Source organism: Sinocyclocheilus grahami, unplaced genomic scaffold (genome assembly GCF_001515645.1).
Source record: "Sinocyclocheilus grahami isolate Dianchi unplaced genomic scaffold, SAMN03320097.WGS_v1.1 scaffold290.1, whole genome shotgun sequence".
Taxonomy (NCBI): Eukaryota; Metazoa; Chordata; class Actinopteri; order Cypriniformes; family Cyprinidae; genus Sinocyclocheilus; species Sinocyclocheilus grahami.
In genome coordinates this window covers 1,471,289-1,486,215 of record NW_015505469.1, presented here as the reverse complement: position 1 = coordinate 1,486,215, position 14,927 = coordinate 1,471,289, and the positions used below count along the sequence as shown (strand labels likewise).

General features: G+C 37.3%; 2 protein-coding genes and 1 pseudogene across 3 annotated transcripts; 2 read left to right on the top strand and 1 right to left on the bottom strand.

Moving 5' to 3' along the window:
* Positions 1-1,545: 1,545 nt before the first annotated feature.
* Positions 1,546-6,044, top strand: LOC107600715 (uncharacterized). Of its 2 annotated transcripts, XM_016292674.1 has the most exons (6): positions 1,550-1,622; positions 2,640-2,698; positions 3,958-4,320; positions 4,797-4,916; positions 5,090-5,180; positions 5,485-6,044. In XM_016292674.1, the coding sequence occupies exons 2-6, from the start codon at positions 2,659-2,661 to the stop codon at positions 5,861-5,863; spliced, it is 993 nt and encodes a 330-aa protein (XP_016148160.1). In that variant the 5' UTR covers positions 1,550-1,622; positions 2,640-2,658; the 3' UTR covers positions 5,864-6,044. The 2 variants fall into 2 exon arrangements, with proteins under 2 accessions (XP_016148159.1, XP_016148160.1); XM_016292673.1 differs by lacking the exon at positions 2,640-2,698 and having other exon boundaries at positions 1,546-1,622.
* Positions 6,045-6,205: 161 nt separating this feature from the next.
* On the bottom strand, positions 6,206-11,886 carry LOC107600716 (ras-like protein family member 12). The gene is made up of 6 exons (XM_016292675.1): positions 11,505-11,886; positions 11,287-11,399; positions 10,775-10,831; positions 10,001-10,074; positions 9,631-9,821; positions 6,206-7,257 (listed from the first exon to the last, which is right to left on the bottom strand). Exons 2-6 carry the CDS (start codon positions 11,396-11,398, stop codon positions 6,924-6,926), a joined length of 768 nt encoding a protein of 255 aa, XP_016148161.1. The 5' UTR covers position 11,399; positions 11,505-11,886; the 3' UTR covers positions 6,206-6,923.
* A 763-nt stretch (positions 11,887-12,649) lies between these two features.
* Positions 12,650-14,927, top strand: part of LOC107600740 (kelch repeat and BTB domain-containing protein 13-like) — a 6,690-nt pseudogene continuing 4,412 nt past the window's right edge.

Below are 14,927 nucleotides of genomic sequence, written 5' to 3'. Positions count from 1 at the left end.
TATATATATATATATATTCAGAATGAGAATCTCCTGTATGTTCCAGTAGGGGGCGGAGCAAACATGAAAAAAAAACATTGTAAACAATCCCCTTGACAAAACCATTTAAACACTCATAAATATTCCATTTAAAAACATACCTAAACTAATACAAGCAACAACAAAAAACTACTTTTGAATAATACTGATAAAATTAATTAAATAATTTTTTTCTCCAAAATGTAAGTATTTGTTTAATGTTTAAACAGAAAATGAACACCATGTAAATGGAAATTTTTGGTCAACTGTGATGATGAGCTGTTCAAAGTTTCAAAGACTTGAAGGAACCATACATAAGCTACAACGCTACTGAAGTCCATGCATCAGTGTATGTAACATCAGTTTACTCCATGCAGGATGATGTAAATACATATAGTCTTTTAATTTTACAATCTAATGTGCATATTGTCTTGATAATAGACAGGTTAGTGTAAAAGTCAAAGGTCAGTGTTCTGGCCTAGTCAAAAACTGAACCATTCCTAAAAGGATCAAACAAGAATCTTCTAAAATAATTTCTGTCTTCATTTAGACCCAATCATAAAGAGATCAAACTAGATTCTTAAAAATTCTCCTGGATAAAGTGAAGATTCCATTTTCACTTATCAGAATTTCATCTTAAGGGATCATCACTGGATCATCTCATTTGATCTCTTTAGGATTGGTTTCAAATGATATGGACTATAAATCCATTACGATTTTTTTGAGCTATAAGGAAAACATTCTCAGTATTGTGATACAACATGCGACTTTTATCACTTCACCTCTGCAACAATGAAAGTGACACCTAGTTCATTCACCTAGCTATAAAGAACTAAAACTGTCTGCACAAGCAAACATACACACATGTGACAGGTTCTTGACCATCGGGTCCATGACTGTGTCCCTCTCATCAGTATTCTGCTGCACTAACATGACAAGGCTGGAGCAAGGCTATCCAAACATCGAGCAGAAAACGGCCTTACAGAACATAACCATTCATAACCAGTGTCTAGAATGACTTTTACTTTGGCTAATTCATTTATTGCCTGCATTTATCTCAAGATAGCCTAGTTCTTTAAAGGGGTCATATGATGCGATTTAAATTTTTCCTTTCTCTTTGGAGTGTTACAAGCTCTTGGTGCATAAAGAAGATCTGTAAAGTTGCAAAGACTAAAGTCGAACCGTTCTCAAGCTCACCGGCCTCCTCTCACTCTAGGCCGCTGTGTGTGACACTGTGTTTCGTTTGGCCTTCCAAAAGAAGACATGACTAGAAATCAGTACTGTATTTCCCGCATGGCCTATTTCAGCCCAAGATTTGTACAAAATAAACTATACATGTACATATAAAAATATAAATATATATACAATAACTTCAGCTTCACCTAAAGAATATGAGCTGCTAACTTATTCCCTCATCTTCTAAAACATTCACGTCTTGAGTTCATAAAGACACCAGATTGCACTGTAAAATGGAAAGGAATTGCATGAGTATATCTCCTCCCATTTGAACTTTGGAAACTCTCTGCCGTGGTGAAGCCTTCCCAACATGTGTAGTCATTCTTTCTGTTCTACACCACGTCTGCCTCTCAAACTGTGCTCTTCAGGTGAGTTGAATTCATACATGTGTGCTTTAATAAGCATCCGTATGGATCATACGGAAGCTCTGCGATCTTAATATGCCATTGGGTTATTCTTATGATAAGAAATGCTGATAAGAATGGAATTTCGTCAATGTTTTGGTTCAATAATGCTTATTTTGAAATAATATTGTACTGTAACATTGTTAAGACTTTTAATAGTTTTATACACAGTAAAACATTTCTGCCAACTTCAACTTTAACTTCAGTTCAATTGATGCCTTACAATTTTAAGTATAATCGAAATGGCTGTACAAGTTCTTTCAGCTTAAACTATATTAAACCAACTTAATAAAAAGTCAAGCTGAATCTTGTACAGCTGAAAATATGTTGAAATTGGTTAAATTATTTTGATGAGTAAGAGTAATGGAAAAACATGTTGCATATGTTACATTAAAAACATACATTTTAGTTGCGTTAAAAATGTACATTAACATTAGATGATGTTAAATCAACTGCTGTTTTATATAGAATTGTCTATAAAGTATTTAATGCAATTACATCAGAAGTAACTATAATTGAATTACAGATTACAGTAATACCTTACTTTACTTTTTCAAGGGAAATTAAATTACCATAATTAATAACACCTAACACTGATAGGGACAAAAATGTAATGTAAAAAAAAAAGATAATATAACCTTTATATATCTTGACTAAGGTGGTAAAAACCACACACACACACACAAATGGAAAGCAATTTGCTGGAAAGCAAAAATTTTGTAACATTGAGGTAGGTGGGATTCGACATCTGGTTTTTGTCAAGGCATGATATCTCATCCTCTCATTAGGAAAGGTTAAAATATTGCACAATGATGGCATCTTTAGTCAAGCTGATGACGTGTTCAAACATTGCATGTGTGGGGGAGAAACTCTCCGAAATGAATGAAAGCACAAGGCTAATGAAATTGATATGCTGTTTTTTAACTGTGTTAATATGTGTGGAAGTATTAACACCTCGCACTGTGTCTTGTGTTTAAGCAGACTCTGTATTACAAGAGTGATGTTGCTGTTATGGATAACATTATCGCTCACATGGTCTGGTATAGTACACTCTTAACTTCATCAAATTAACTGAGTGAATCTAATGATAGGAGAATAAATCCTGGCAAGAACATGTCCACGGCTGTGCTTCCCAAAATATTACATAAGTACACTCTCAGAAAAACAGAATAATTCTATCACTGGAATGGTTCCCTTTCAAGAGTTACTAAAAAGTACACTTTAGGTACTTATATGTGCTTTTAAAGTACTAACATGAACCATTTAGGAATGAATAAGGTATAAATTTATACCTTTTTAACTTTTGTGCCTTAGGGTACAGCTCTGGTGACAGATTTAGACCTTTTTTTTTATCTGAAAGTATGGATCATTGAGACTTTTTTTTTGCCAATGGTTTCTATAATTTAAGCTTCCAATGCTTTTTGGAAATCCAAATGTATAATATGAGAAAGTTACACAGATTTTTCAAAGTGTGACATTATTTCTATGACAATTAAGAACAATTTTAAGCACCAAAAATAAAGTACTACAATAAAAATAATTTAATGATGATTACCATTGTGTAAAATGGGAATTACCACAAAAAAGTCATTATAGCAGGGACATTGTGCTTAACTGTAATGCGTTTAATTGTATTACTTTAAAAAAATAAACATAGCTGTCATTAAAAAAATGTCCCAGTGCAATGGTCCTATAAATCAGGCTTAATTTACTTAATTTAATTAATTTGAAGCAAAATATTATTTCAAATTACTCTCATTTAATATGGAGGTGAAATCTGACCTGAATATATTGTGAGATTCGCCCAACTACAGACTATATAATCTTACAAAAATTAATCTCCACAAAAAAGTCATTATAGCAGGGACATTGTGCTTAACTGTAATGCGTTTAATTGTATTACTTTAAAAAAAAAACATAGCTGTCATTAAAATAATGTCCCAGTGCAATGGTCCTATAAATCAGGCTTAATTTACTTAATTTAATTAATTTGAAGCAAAATATTATTTCAAATTACTCTCATTTAATATGGAGGTGAAATCTGACCTGAATATATTGTGAGATTCGCCCAACTACAGACTATATAATCTTACAAAAATTAATCAATAAATCACAATGGTTGAATTATAGACTAAATGCAAGACAAGATTCCCATTCATTCTTTGTGGGATGTAAAATCACAATGTTTCACAGATATCATCTGGCTTGAATTAATTATAATTAATTATATAAAGATTAAATAAACAAAATGAATAAAGATAGTTGTAATATGCTAAAAGTTGTTTTTTTTCCCTCCAAGGCACAATCGGCTTTACGATCCACAGCATGAAGGAAGGTCTGTGTCTAGAGGACTCATCTGAAGGAGTTGTTGAGTTAAGGACATGCAGTCTGGACTCAGTCCTGCAGCAGTGGAAGTGGACAGATCACTGCTTAGTAAACACAGGCACCCTGAGGTGTCTCTCTGCCATCCACACTGACCCAGTCCAGACTATCGCTTGTGATTCTAGTGAACATATCAAATGGCAGTGCAAAGCTCAACAGCTCATCAGTCTGCAAAACTCTCTAGCATTGAGCACTGAGAGAGGAAAACTCAGACTGAACACGGGTGAACATGACACCTGGAAATCTCTGGATGCGGGTGACATCTGCCAGAATAAGCTGAGTGAGTAGAGGCCAAAAACAGCTAATCATTTGAATTACTAGTATTTATTTAATGCTTTATTTGAATTATGTGTCTGAATTGTCATGTTCATTTTATCTGGGTTGACATATACTCCCAACGCTACCTTTATTTGATCATTTATTGTACTATTTAAAATAACTGCTTTCTATTTTAAAATCAATCTAAAATGCTTATTTTCTGCTCAAAAACATCCTTAATGAATAGAAACACATTTTTTGTAACATTATTAATGTCTTTATTTTTGATCCATGTAATACATATTTACTGAGTAAACGTATTAATTTATAAATAACACTGACCCTAACATTTTTAAACAGTAATGTAATAATTGTCACTAATAATCTAGTGAGTACAATATAGTAAGAATATTTCACCCTAAAATCAAATATAAATAAATATGAAAAGAAACTCCACTGACCATCACTTCGTCTCTTCATGTGCATTGATTCTCACAGGATCCAGAAGAGAAAGTGATTTAGAGACCGATGAGTTTGACTTTGCTGAAGAGCCGCCTAAACAAAGAATGACAGAGGCACAGTTGAAGTTTTTACAGTGGTATTACCGCACAGAGGACCGTGAGTGTGGAAAGCTTGTATTTACTGTGATGTCCTGTTTGTCATGTTAGCATAATTTAATTTCACCATGTATGAAACGGCCTGAATGACTTGGAGGTTGCTGTGAGAAAAAGTATGTACTTGCATCACAGTAATACTCACAAATGGTTCAATGCCGTTCTTTTGTTTAACAGCAACATCGTGGAAGTTTGGCATGCTGGCATTTGCTTTTCTGGGTCTTCTGATTGGTGCTATGCTGTTGGTCATGGGCATGATGGCTAATAGGTTAGTGACACGCATTAGTAACACAATGGGTAAATACAAAATAACTTTAGTTACCAAAGAGGAGTTTTATAGTTTTATGAGTGCTACTCCTAGGGGAAAATATCAGTAATAAATTATACATATAGTATATACATTAAATAGCAAATCTCAGCTGCTTGACTTTTATTTGATATATATAATGTATATACTGTATATGCAGGTGCATCTCAATAAATTAGAATGTCATGGAAAAGTTCATTCATCTTTTCATGTCAATAGATATGTGAGATGGAATATTCTTACATAATTTCCATTTCCACTTCAGGAACAGGAAGCAAATAGCCAAATACAAAGCAGCCTCAAAAGTCACAGCGGTGAAACCTGAAATGGAGGAACTGCAGGCCATCGTCACTGATAAGGTCACAGAGGTCAAGGAGGAGAAAACCCATTTTACCCCATACGAACAAATTACTACACATAACAGCCATAGGGATTGGGAAGAGCCTTCATACAATAGCATAGCCTCAGAGGGACTGAAGCCCGGAGAAACTGTGGTGACCTGGAAAGACGGGAATGTGTCTGCTCTGTATCCTGAACCTGCAGAGGAAGGACAAGGGGAAGAGGACGTCCACAACACAGATGCAGGGTCTCTGTCCCAAACCCCCCCCCAAGTAATAGCTTCATATGAGGCAATTGCATTTTAATTTAGTCCTACTGTTTGGGTTCATTTTAACACTATATTCAAGATGGCATGGGATTGGTTGACAGACTATTTTAGAGTTAACCTAGGGCTGTAACCACACTGAGGGGTGTGTATACCCACGTAATTCAATTTAGTGGTCAATCAAAATATTGTTTTTTCAATGTAAATCTCTTTCACATTGGCAGGCAAAAATGTTTAAATGTTTTGAAAGAAATTATATAGCAAAGTTATTTTAAATGCTTATAATATTACTGTATGTCTACTGTATTTTTTTAAATAAATGGTGCACATTAGAGATTTCTTTCAAAAACATTAAAAGCATTTTAAAAAATCTTAATTATTCTTTATAATAACTTGTAGCTGCCAGTGTATATTATTACACTTGGGTTTCCCTAGCCCAACATATATGCTTATAGCCTTGGGTCAACCAACGTTTTTTCTAAACCATACCGTAATAGTCTAACTTATATGGATTAAATCAAACATTTAATCTTCATATTTTTCTTTTTATGCTTCCCATACGAAGCACTGTAAATTATTCTCTTCTCTCTCACACATTGTGATGCAATACAATACACTTGGTCATTTCAATGTTTAATCAATACTAACACAATTTTTTTTTTTACAGTTTAACAAGAACAAATAAAGATAAAGGTGTTTATTTTGTCCTGAAACTTTCTTTGGTATTTTGTGCATGCTTAGGTTTTGTGTTTTGATGTGTATAAAAATAAATGCCCATATGAATTCTCTGAAATTAATATATCAAGTGGAAATAGGTTTTATCACAATACAATACAAGTATAATTCCGGTGCAAAAATCAGTGAAAAAAAATCAACAATTACAACAGAATAATCAGCAATGCTAACAAAGACATTCATTAGCACTCTGATATACTTAGCACACTGTCCATTTTCATAAAGTTACCACTTTCTCAAGTTTGTGAGAAACGTTGTAATCCTTCAGGTCCTGTTAGTTTTAATGCTAAATGAGCTAATATGAAATCAAAACCAGCATTCCTCCTTGTAGATTCTCTAGAGTATCAGAAGAGAGCGTCCTTGCATCAGAAGATCTTGAAGCCCTTGAGCAGTGTAAGCGTGGGGGCTCTGCGTTTGCTCTGAGCTCTCGAGGACTTGACCGTAACCAGCTTTGCGGTGGCTGGGGTGGGCAGCTCTTTATAGCAGGTGGTGAGTGGAGGGGCGGAGGACAGGCTGATCGCAGACTTGTCTTCGCTGATGAAGAGCGGACGGACACTCCTCTCTGTCTCTCGCCGCACTTCTCGAACGGCTTCGTGAAAGATGTGCTGAACGGACAGGAAGTCCAAGCAGGCGGAAACTTCAAAGAACAGGCAACCGAATCGCAAGGCCAGAGCTGCACCATCTGCCTTGCTCACCTGTCTAAAAAAGATGTATTATAAAATGTTTAACAAACACATTATGAAAGCATGTTTCATTCACTTTCCTTACATAAAATGCAGCCCTTTACTAAAATTAAAAATTAATTCTGAAAAATAATATATGCTAATAATATATACCAAAAATCACGGTTTCCACAAAAATAAATCAGTTTTTAACATTGGTAATAATAAGAAAATTTTCTTGAGCAACAAATCAGCATATTTATATTGATTTCTGAGGATCATGTGACACTGAAGACTGAAGTAATGATGCTGAAAATTCAGCTTTGATCACAGGAGTAAATTACATTTTAAAATATATTGAGATTTGTAATAATATTTCTCAACATTACTACTTTTACTGTATTTTTTTATCAAATAAATGCAGCCTTGGTGAGCATAACAGAATTCTTTAAAAAAAATGCTTACTGACCCCAAATGTTTGAAGGATACTGTGCATAGAGCAAACACTACAAAATAATCATGTAATAATGGATAAAAACAAAACATAATCCAAATAAAAAGTGTGTATGATAACTACAGCCTTAAGTAAAATTGCACAATAAAGAGTTAAAGAAACTCTCTAATGTAACAGGAATGGCACAGCAGAAAAAAAAACTGGGGATGAGCAGTTTTATTTAAAGCGCAGCCGGCAAAGAAGCACACATAATTCTGCAGTTACATAAATAGATAGATTTGATTAAGTCCAGCTGTATTATGGTCATTTCAAGTATGATACTGCATAAATCATGCACTGTGTTTGCATAAAGAAAGGAAAATATAAAGACGATAAATGGTCATTTCCTGGACCAATCAAATCCTTACTTAAACATTTTAGGGTCATGAAAAACTGAAATCTAAATAGCTTATGGTTGTACTGAGCATAATTGTTATAATTATAGCTCCGGAGGCCTCTCCTGTCCACGAGTCCGCTCCGGAGGCCTCTCCTGTCCACTCCGGAGCCCTCTCCTATCCACGAGTCCGCTCCAAGGGCCTTTCCTGTTATGGCCATGGAGGCCGTTTATGAACTCTCTGTCTGTCCTGTCACGGCCATGGAGGCCGTTCATGAACTCACTGTCTGTCCTTTCACGGCCAAGGAGGCCTTTCAAGAACTCTCTGCTTGTTCGGTCACAGGAAAGTGGTCTGTCCATGTCTCTGCACCGCCATGGCTTCCTGCTCTGCCGTCATCACCCGGCCGCCCTGCTCTACCTGCACCGCCATGGCTGCCTACTCCGCCGTGGCCCCCCGATCTGCCTGCTCCGGCATGGCCCCCCGATCTGCCTGCTCCGCCATGGCCCCCCGATCTGCCCACCTCCAGTCCTCCACTCTCCTGGACATTGTTTTGGTTGGGGTGGATGTTATTTAGGGCGTCAGGAGCCGCCCTTAGAGGGGGGGATATGTAATGTGGTGTTTTGTTTCATGTTCATGTTTTCCATGTCTTTTATTTTGTAATTGTTTCATGGTCCATGTTAGTGTCATGCTTCCCTTGCCTCATGTCTCTCTGCCTTGTGTATGTGTCATGTTCTGATTGGTAGTCTTGGTCATGTGTCTTGTTCCCCATTGGTTTGTTCATGTCATGTGACCCTCTTGTTTGCTATAAGTAGCCTTCATGTTCCCATTGTGCCTTTGTCGTGTATTGAATGTATTTAACCCGCTGTTTGTGAGTCTAGTCTGTTTGTGTCAAGTCTGCTCATGGTATGTCTGTTCAAGTTAAGTCAAGTCTGTGTCTTGGATTATTGTTTGGATCACTCTGTAAATAAACTGCACTTGGGTTCTCACTACGCTCGCCTTCAGTGGATTGATTCTTTACAGTCTGAATCAGGAGAGAAATATGCACAAATCAAACAATGTTTGTAAGTGAAAACAGTCCAAAACCACTCTAAACAAATATGTTGGTGAAATATGATGTGAGAAGATAACAGGAAATTGACTTTTTCACTGGAGGAAGCGTTATATGGATTATGGACACATATTTTGGCCAGAGTGAGGCAATGGTTTAAAGTTATAACAGCCTAATGATGGATTTGTTTCTTACAAACATGCAGCTTTTCAATTTACAAGACGTTAATTGATAGACTGGAGTCGTGGGGATGTTTTTATCAGCTGTTTGGACTCTCATTCTGACGGCACCCATTCACTGCAGAGGATCCATTGGTGAGCAAGTGATGCAATGCTAAATTTCTCCAAATCTGTTATGATGAAGAAACAAACTCATCTACATTTTGGATGGCCTGAGTTTGAGTAAATCTTCTGCAAATTGTAATTTTTGGGTGAACTAGGCCTATTCTTTAAGATGCATTACCAGGCATTATAGCCTACACATGTGTTGTAATAGCATTATTTACCGAAATGTATAGAAGGATGTTTAACTCACCTGTATCGCTCCATGTCCACCTTGTTTCCTAAAAGAATGACAGGAGCTTCTGGCTGCAGGCCTTTTGAGTACAGAGTCACAGTCTCCAAGTACTGCTGGCAGGCGTCAAAGCTGTTCCGGTTGTCAATGCTGTAGACAATGATGAAGGCATTGGCCCAGCCTAAATAACGCTCACAGTTGACTGGTCCATCCTGATTTAAATAAAGACAGATTTGTTTGCATACTGTAAAGCTGCCAAGGTTATGCAACAAACTTCCATGATGAGAAAGTAAAACATCAACCATTATGAAAAGATCAATCGGAGACAAATGTGAGGTGTCAATCTGCATTAAGTAGAATATTGTCAAAAGAGACAAATGGACATCATTACCTGATCAGCCGTGTCCATCACTTTAACCAGAACTGGCTGCTGGTCTACAACTTCTTCTGAAGAGTAGGTATCTTCTGAAAATTAAATATGTAAAAAAAGATACTGCATGCTTAAAAAAAAAAAAAAACTGGCATTCACAGAAACATTAAAACACTGCGCTCCAGCTCAAGTTACATGACAGTTGCATAATGTGTTTTGTCTTCAGATGAAGTCTCTCTTTTTATTAGGTTCTCTAATAAAGGTTCCTGACATCCATGTGCTTTTTATAATTTGTTTTATTATTATTTTATATAAAGATTACATAAAAGAATTACATTGGAACAAAATGTGAAAATGTGATACAACTACAAAGGACAAAATTGAAGAAAGAAATATATGTTGCATTGGAAAAAGACTTATGATAAAGTTTTAAAGTGGTTTGGCAAAGACAAAGTCAAACTTGTCATTTTAGTAACGTAAAAGCTGTCAGTATAAGCCTCAGCTTTTCATCTTCTGCCAAGGAAAAAACATGAAAATGGGGACTTTTATGTAAAATACTTTTAAGTTTTAAAGCCACCCATCTATGGATCTGAGTCACCCTTAATTACATCTGTATGAAACTAAACTGCCGTGAAGTTAATGCTCCAGTAAGGAAAAACTAATCTGTATGATTGATATGTTTTATTTTAAGATCAGGACCATAATCACCATAGACATTGAGGAGGACACGTCTCCTATATCCAGATGTTCAGTCACTTATTATTGGTTTTTCAATGACCATTCGTTAAAACTCACCAAGGTTTGGGTCATATTCACTGATGAAGCGCTTCGTGAGGAATTTCACTGTAAGTGCTGCGGGGGACAGATAAACTTCCTGTAAGTCTAAGTTCGGAAATATTTTCAATTACATAACAGAGCATCCCAACAGGATAATGGAAAATATTGAGCTTTTTTTTTTTTAAAGCTTTTTTCTTAAAAACAAATCTCATTATGGGGAAAAGGTTTCTCTCTTGGTAAACAAACTAATATCATTAACATATAATAGCATAACATTCATTAATAAAATCACTATCAACATTATGCAATGCTATACAATCTGTTAAGTTCTGATACAATAGTTCAGATACAATCGAATATAAATACATATAGGAAAATACAAATTCAAAACGATTTACAATGCATTCAAGGCACATTTTGTCAGTGTTCCCCAAAAAATTACATGCACTACATACATTAAGAAAATGTCATGACCAAAGCATAATAATTAAACTATGATTGTTATTACGAACATGGCATGTTAGTCATACCTGACTTTCCAGATCCCATAGCTCCCAAAATCACTATGTTACATTCCGAAGGCTCATGCTCAGGAACTGTGACAATGTTGCAAGTTCTTGCTTTCCCAAACATCAGAGACATCCTGAAGACGGGATGAGATAGAGGAATGAACACACGAGGAAGCAGATCCGAATCAAACAGCCCAATAGATACAGTGCAAGTGTGCTTTGATCTTCAGAGTTCATACCTGGATGATGCTGATGCCTGATTTCTCACCAGCGCTCTCTGCAAAACAGCCGGATCGCGTTAGACTTCAGTATAAACGACATGTCCACAACCACAGAAGACTCAGATGCACGTTTGTCCGAGATTGCTAGACTGTTTTCTTATTTTTCCAGAGCATTAGACGCCTCTTCTGTTCTGTGGGGAAAGGGGAATGAACTGTGAAATGCTGGGATATTCTCTGGTTCGGTGGGCTGGAGCACATGATGGACTCAATCTATCCAGTGGATCCGCCTCCCATGAACATAAAAAGAAACTTCAAAGCCATACTCTACAAGAATTCTTTTTAAAAACGTGTTTAATAAATCAACCCCCCTCCCTTTACCAATTTGCGAATTAATCAATTGCTTTTGAGAGGATTTTGCTAGATATTAGATATTTTGATGTTGGTTACCGAACAGTTGCCGTTTTTGCCATTGCTACTGGCAACTTTTTGTTTCTATTCTAAATTATATAAAAGCAATTCTGACAAATATTAAATTAAACTTAAGGGGAGTTAATCAATATCGCAAGTATTTTAAAGACTTTTTAATGAGTTTAAATGAGTGACTCATACTACCTATTGCAAGACATGACCTATTTACAGTGGCATTTCTATAACATTTGGGCTTATGCTCTGTAAAAGTCAGAGAAATATTTTTCTAACTCAAAGAATATATCATTTGGAGTCACAGGATAGCAATTAAACAGGCTACTGTCTGCAATCTAATTAACCGTGCTTTTAAAGGCATCCCCCACTTCCAGTTGGACTATACTAAATAATTTTTTTTTTAATTCAGATTTTATTTTGAGCAGTCACATGTTCACCTGGAATGCTGACCCACAACAAAGACTGACCCTTACAGGCATACCATTGTTACAGCTTTAGGCATTTCACCTGTTCATCAAAAGGAGAAGATTAAATTTTCAGCCTGCTTTTAATGCCTGCCAAGAACAAAAGGTAATAAATAACCATGATGACGGCTGCCCTCTACAGCGATGGCTATCTGCCACTGCTTTCCTAGCAGCATAATGCTGCCACGCTTTTCACTTCTATGTATAGCCGATTCTATTCTTGTTGTTAGGAGTAATACAAACACTGCACACTAGGTCAAAATGCATCTGCTTTACTTTAGAAGACATCATGGATAGTCAATGGTGCTGTGAATGTCTTCAAAGACAGGTTTGACTTTGCAGAAGTGGGTATTTGAAGAAGAAAATGACAGGAGGTAACTTGATGGAGATGATCAGCTGTGCTGGCACAGAGACACTTTACCAGCCTATGGGTTTCACAAGAACAGTGAAAGTGAGATTTGGTGAAAGTATCTTTACGGTGGACAGAAGCCTCCTGGAGCAGCATTGTGAATACTTTCAAGCTCTTTTCCAATCTGAGATGAAGGAATGCATGGAGGATGAGATTTGTCTTCAGGTGCAGAGTGTTCATGGCTTCCTGGTAGCCCTCTGTGTGATACATGACGAAAGACCCATAATGAGTGCTGACGAAATTGCTGATGCCATCCAATGTGCCGTATTTCTTCAGATAGAGCTTCTAACTGAGCATCTCATCGATGTTATCAATTCAGACAACTGTCTTCTAATGTATCACACAGCGGTTACTTTTGGGTTATCGAAGCTTTTCAAAAGTGCAGCTTTGTTCATTCGCAACATGTATGCAGACCTCAAAGAAGACGTGAAGTGCTTGCCAGAGGATTTGATTGCATATGTGGAGTCTCTTGTTCCTAGTACATATGTCACCGTCGGCTCTCATTCGCCAACCATCAAGCTTTTGCAGGACTTCATGAGGACCGTTTGCTACCTTGATGAGGATGAGAAAGACTGGAAGGTTCTTACTCACTTGCCTCTCAACGCCAGCACCACCATGGCCGGAGTTACGGTTTTAGACAACAAGCTCTATATTGTCGGAGGAGTCTATGATATTTCCAATAAAGTTGTGGATTCTGCTTTCTGCTATGATGTTTCTACAGACACTTGGAGCATATTTTCCAGCCCTCAGCAACTTCGCTACAACTGTGCTTTGGTAGGCCATGTGGGCGACCTTTATATCATCGGCGGAGAGTTTGAGAAGACCATAATGTCCTCCGTGGAGAAATATAAAGTCTCTTCGGACACCTGGAGCTTCGCTGCTCATATTCCAAGACCTGCTTCTGCCGTCACTTGCGTCCAAAGCCATGAGAAGACTATTCATCTGCCTTTGGAAACGTAAAGACACTACTGAGATTTACAAGTACGTCACATACAAAGATGAATGGGTGTTAATCATGACACTCGTTCAGCATCAAAGTTACGGACACTGCATACAGACAATCTGTATGTCATGAGGAACGGGCCATCTGATGATTTTTTGAGATGCGTGATGGATTGTCCGCTTGATCCCACTCACATCATTAACACATCCCTTCACACTGGTGTTTTTCCCTCAACATTTAGACAGGCTCGTATAACCCTTAAGAATATACTTAAGAAACCCACCCTTAACCCTACTATTTTAGAGAACAACAGACCGGTTTCCCTTCTTCCTTTCAATGCAAAAACACTTGAATGAGCTGTGTTCAACCAAGTCTCTGCCTTTCTCACACAGAACAACCTCCTCGACAGCAACCAGTCTGGTTTCAGAAGTGGCCATTCAACCGAGACTGCCTTGCTCTCAGTTGTTGAAGCCCTAAGACTGGCAAGAGTGGATTCCAAATCTTCAATACTTATCTTGCTGGATCTGTCCGCTGCTTTTGACACAGTTAACCACCAGATCCTCTTGTCAACTCTACTGGCAAAGGGCATGTCAGGAACCGCACTCCAGTGGCTTGAGTCTTACCTATCAGATAGGGCCTTCAAAGTATCTTGGAGAGGTGAGGGTGGGGTGCCTCAGGGCTCAGTTCTTGGACCACTTCTCTTCTCTGTCTGTAACTAGAGGGATTTTTTTAATTTCACCATCCAGGTAGGCACATCAACCATAACTCCTTCAAAAACAGCCAGAAACCTTGGAGTTATGATTGATGATCAGCTGACTTTCTCAGACCACATTGCTAAAACTGCCCGGTCCTGCAGATTTGCTTTATTCAACATCAAGAAGATCAGGCCCTTTCTTTGGTAACATGCTTCACAACTCCTTGTTCAAGCTCTTGTTCTGTTCAGGCTGGACTATTGCAATGCTCTCTTGGCAGGTCTTCCAGGCAGTTCTATTAAACCTTTACAATAAATCCAGATCGTGGCACCAAGATAAATTTTTAATGAGCCAAAAAGAATGCACGTCTTTTTATCAATTTGCACTGGCTACCAGCAGCTGCTCGCATAAAATTCAAGGCATTGATGTTTGCCTACAAAACCACCAATGGCTCTGCACCCCTTTACCTAAATTATTTACTTCAGAGTTATGTGCCCTCTAGAAGCTTGC

Excerpts from the sequence above, each read along its gene's own strand:
- LOC107600716 (XM_016292675.1), bottom strand. The coding sequence starts at position 11,398 with ATGTCTCTGATGTTTGGGAAAGCAAGAACTTGCAACATTGTCACAGTT. Across the intron at positions 10,832-11,286 it reads TATGGGATCTGGAAAGTCAG|CACTTACAGTGAAATTCCTC; the intron begins GTATGACTAACA and ends TGTCCCCCGCAG. Across the intron at positions 9,822-10,000 it reads TGATGGACACGGCTGATCAG|GATGGACCAGTCAACTGTGA; the intron begins GTAATGATGTCC and ends TATTTAAATCAG.
- LOC107600715 (XM_016292673.1), top strand. The coding sequence starts at position 1,565 with ATGTGTAGTCATTCTTTCTGTTCTACACCACGTCTGCCTCTCAAACTG. Across the intron at positions 1,623-3,957 it reads TCTCAAACTGTGCTCTTCAG|GCACAATCGGCTTTACGATC; the intron begins GTGAGTTGAATT and ends TTTCCCTCCAAG. Across the intron at positions 5,181-5,484 it reads ATGGGCATGATGGCTAATAG|GAACAGGAAGCAAATAGCCA; the intron begins GTTAGTGACACG and ends TTTCCACTTCAG.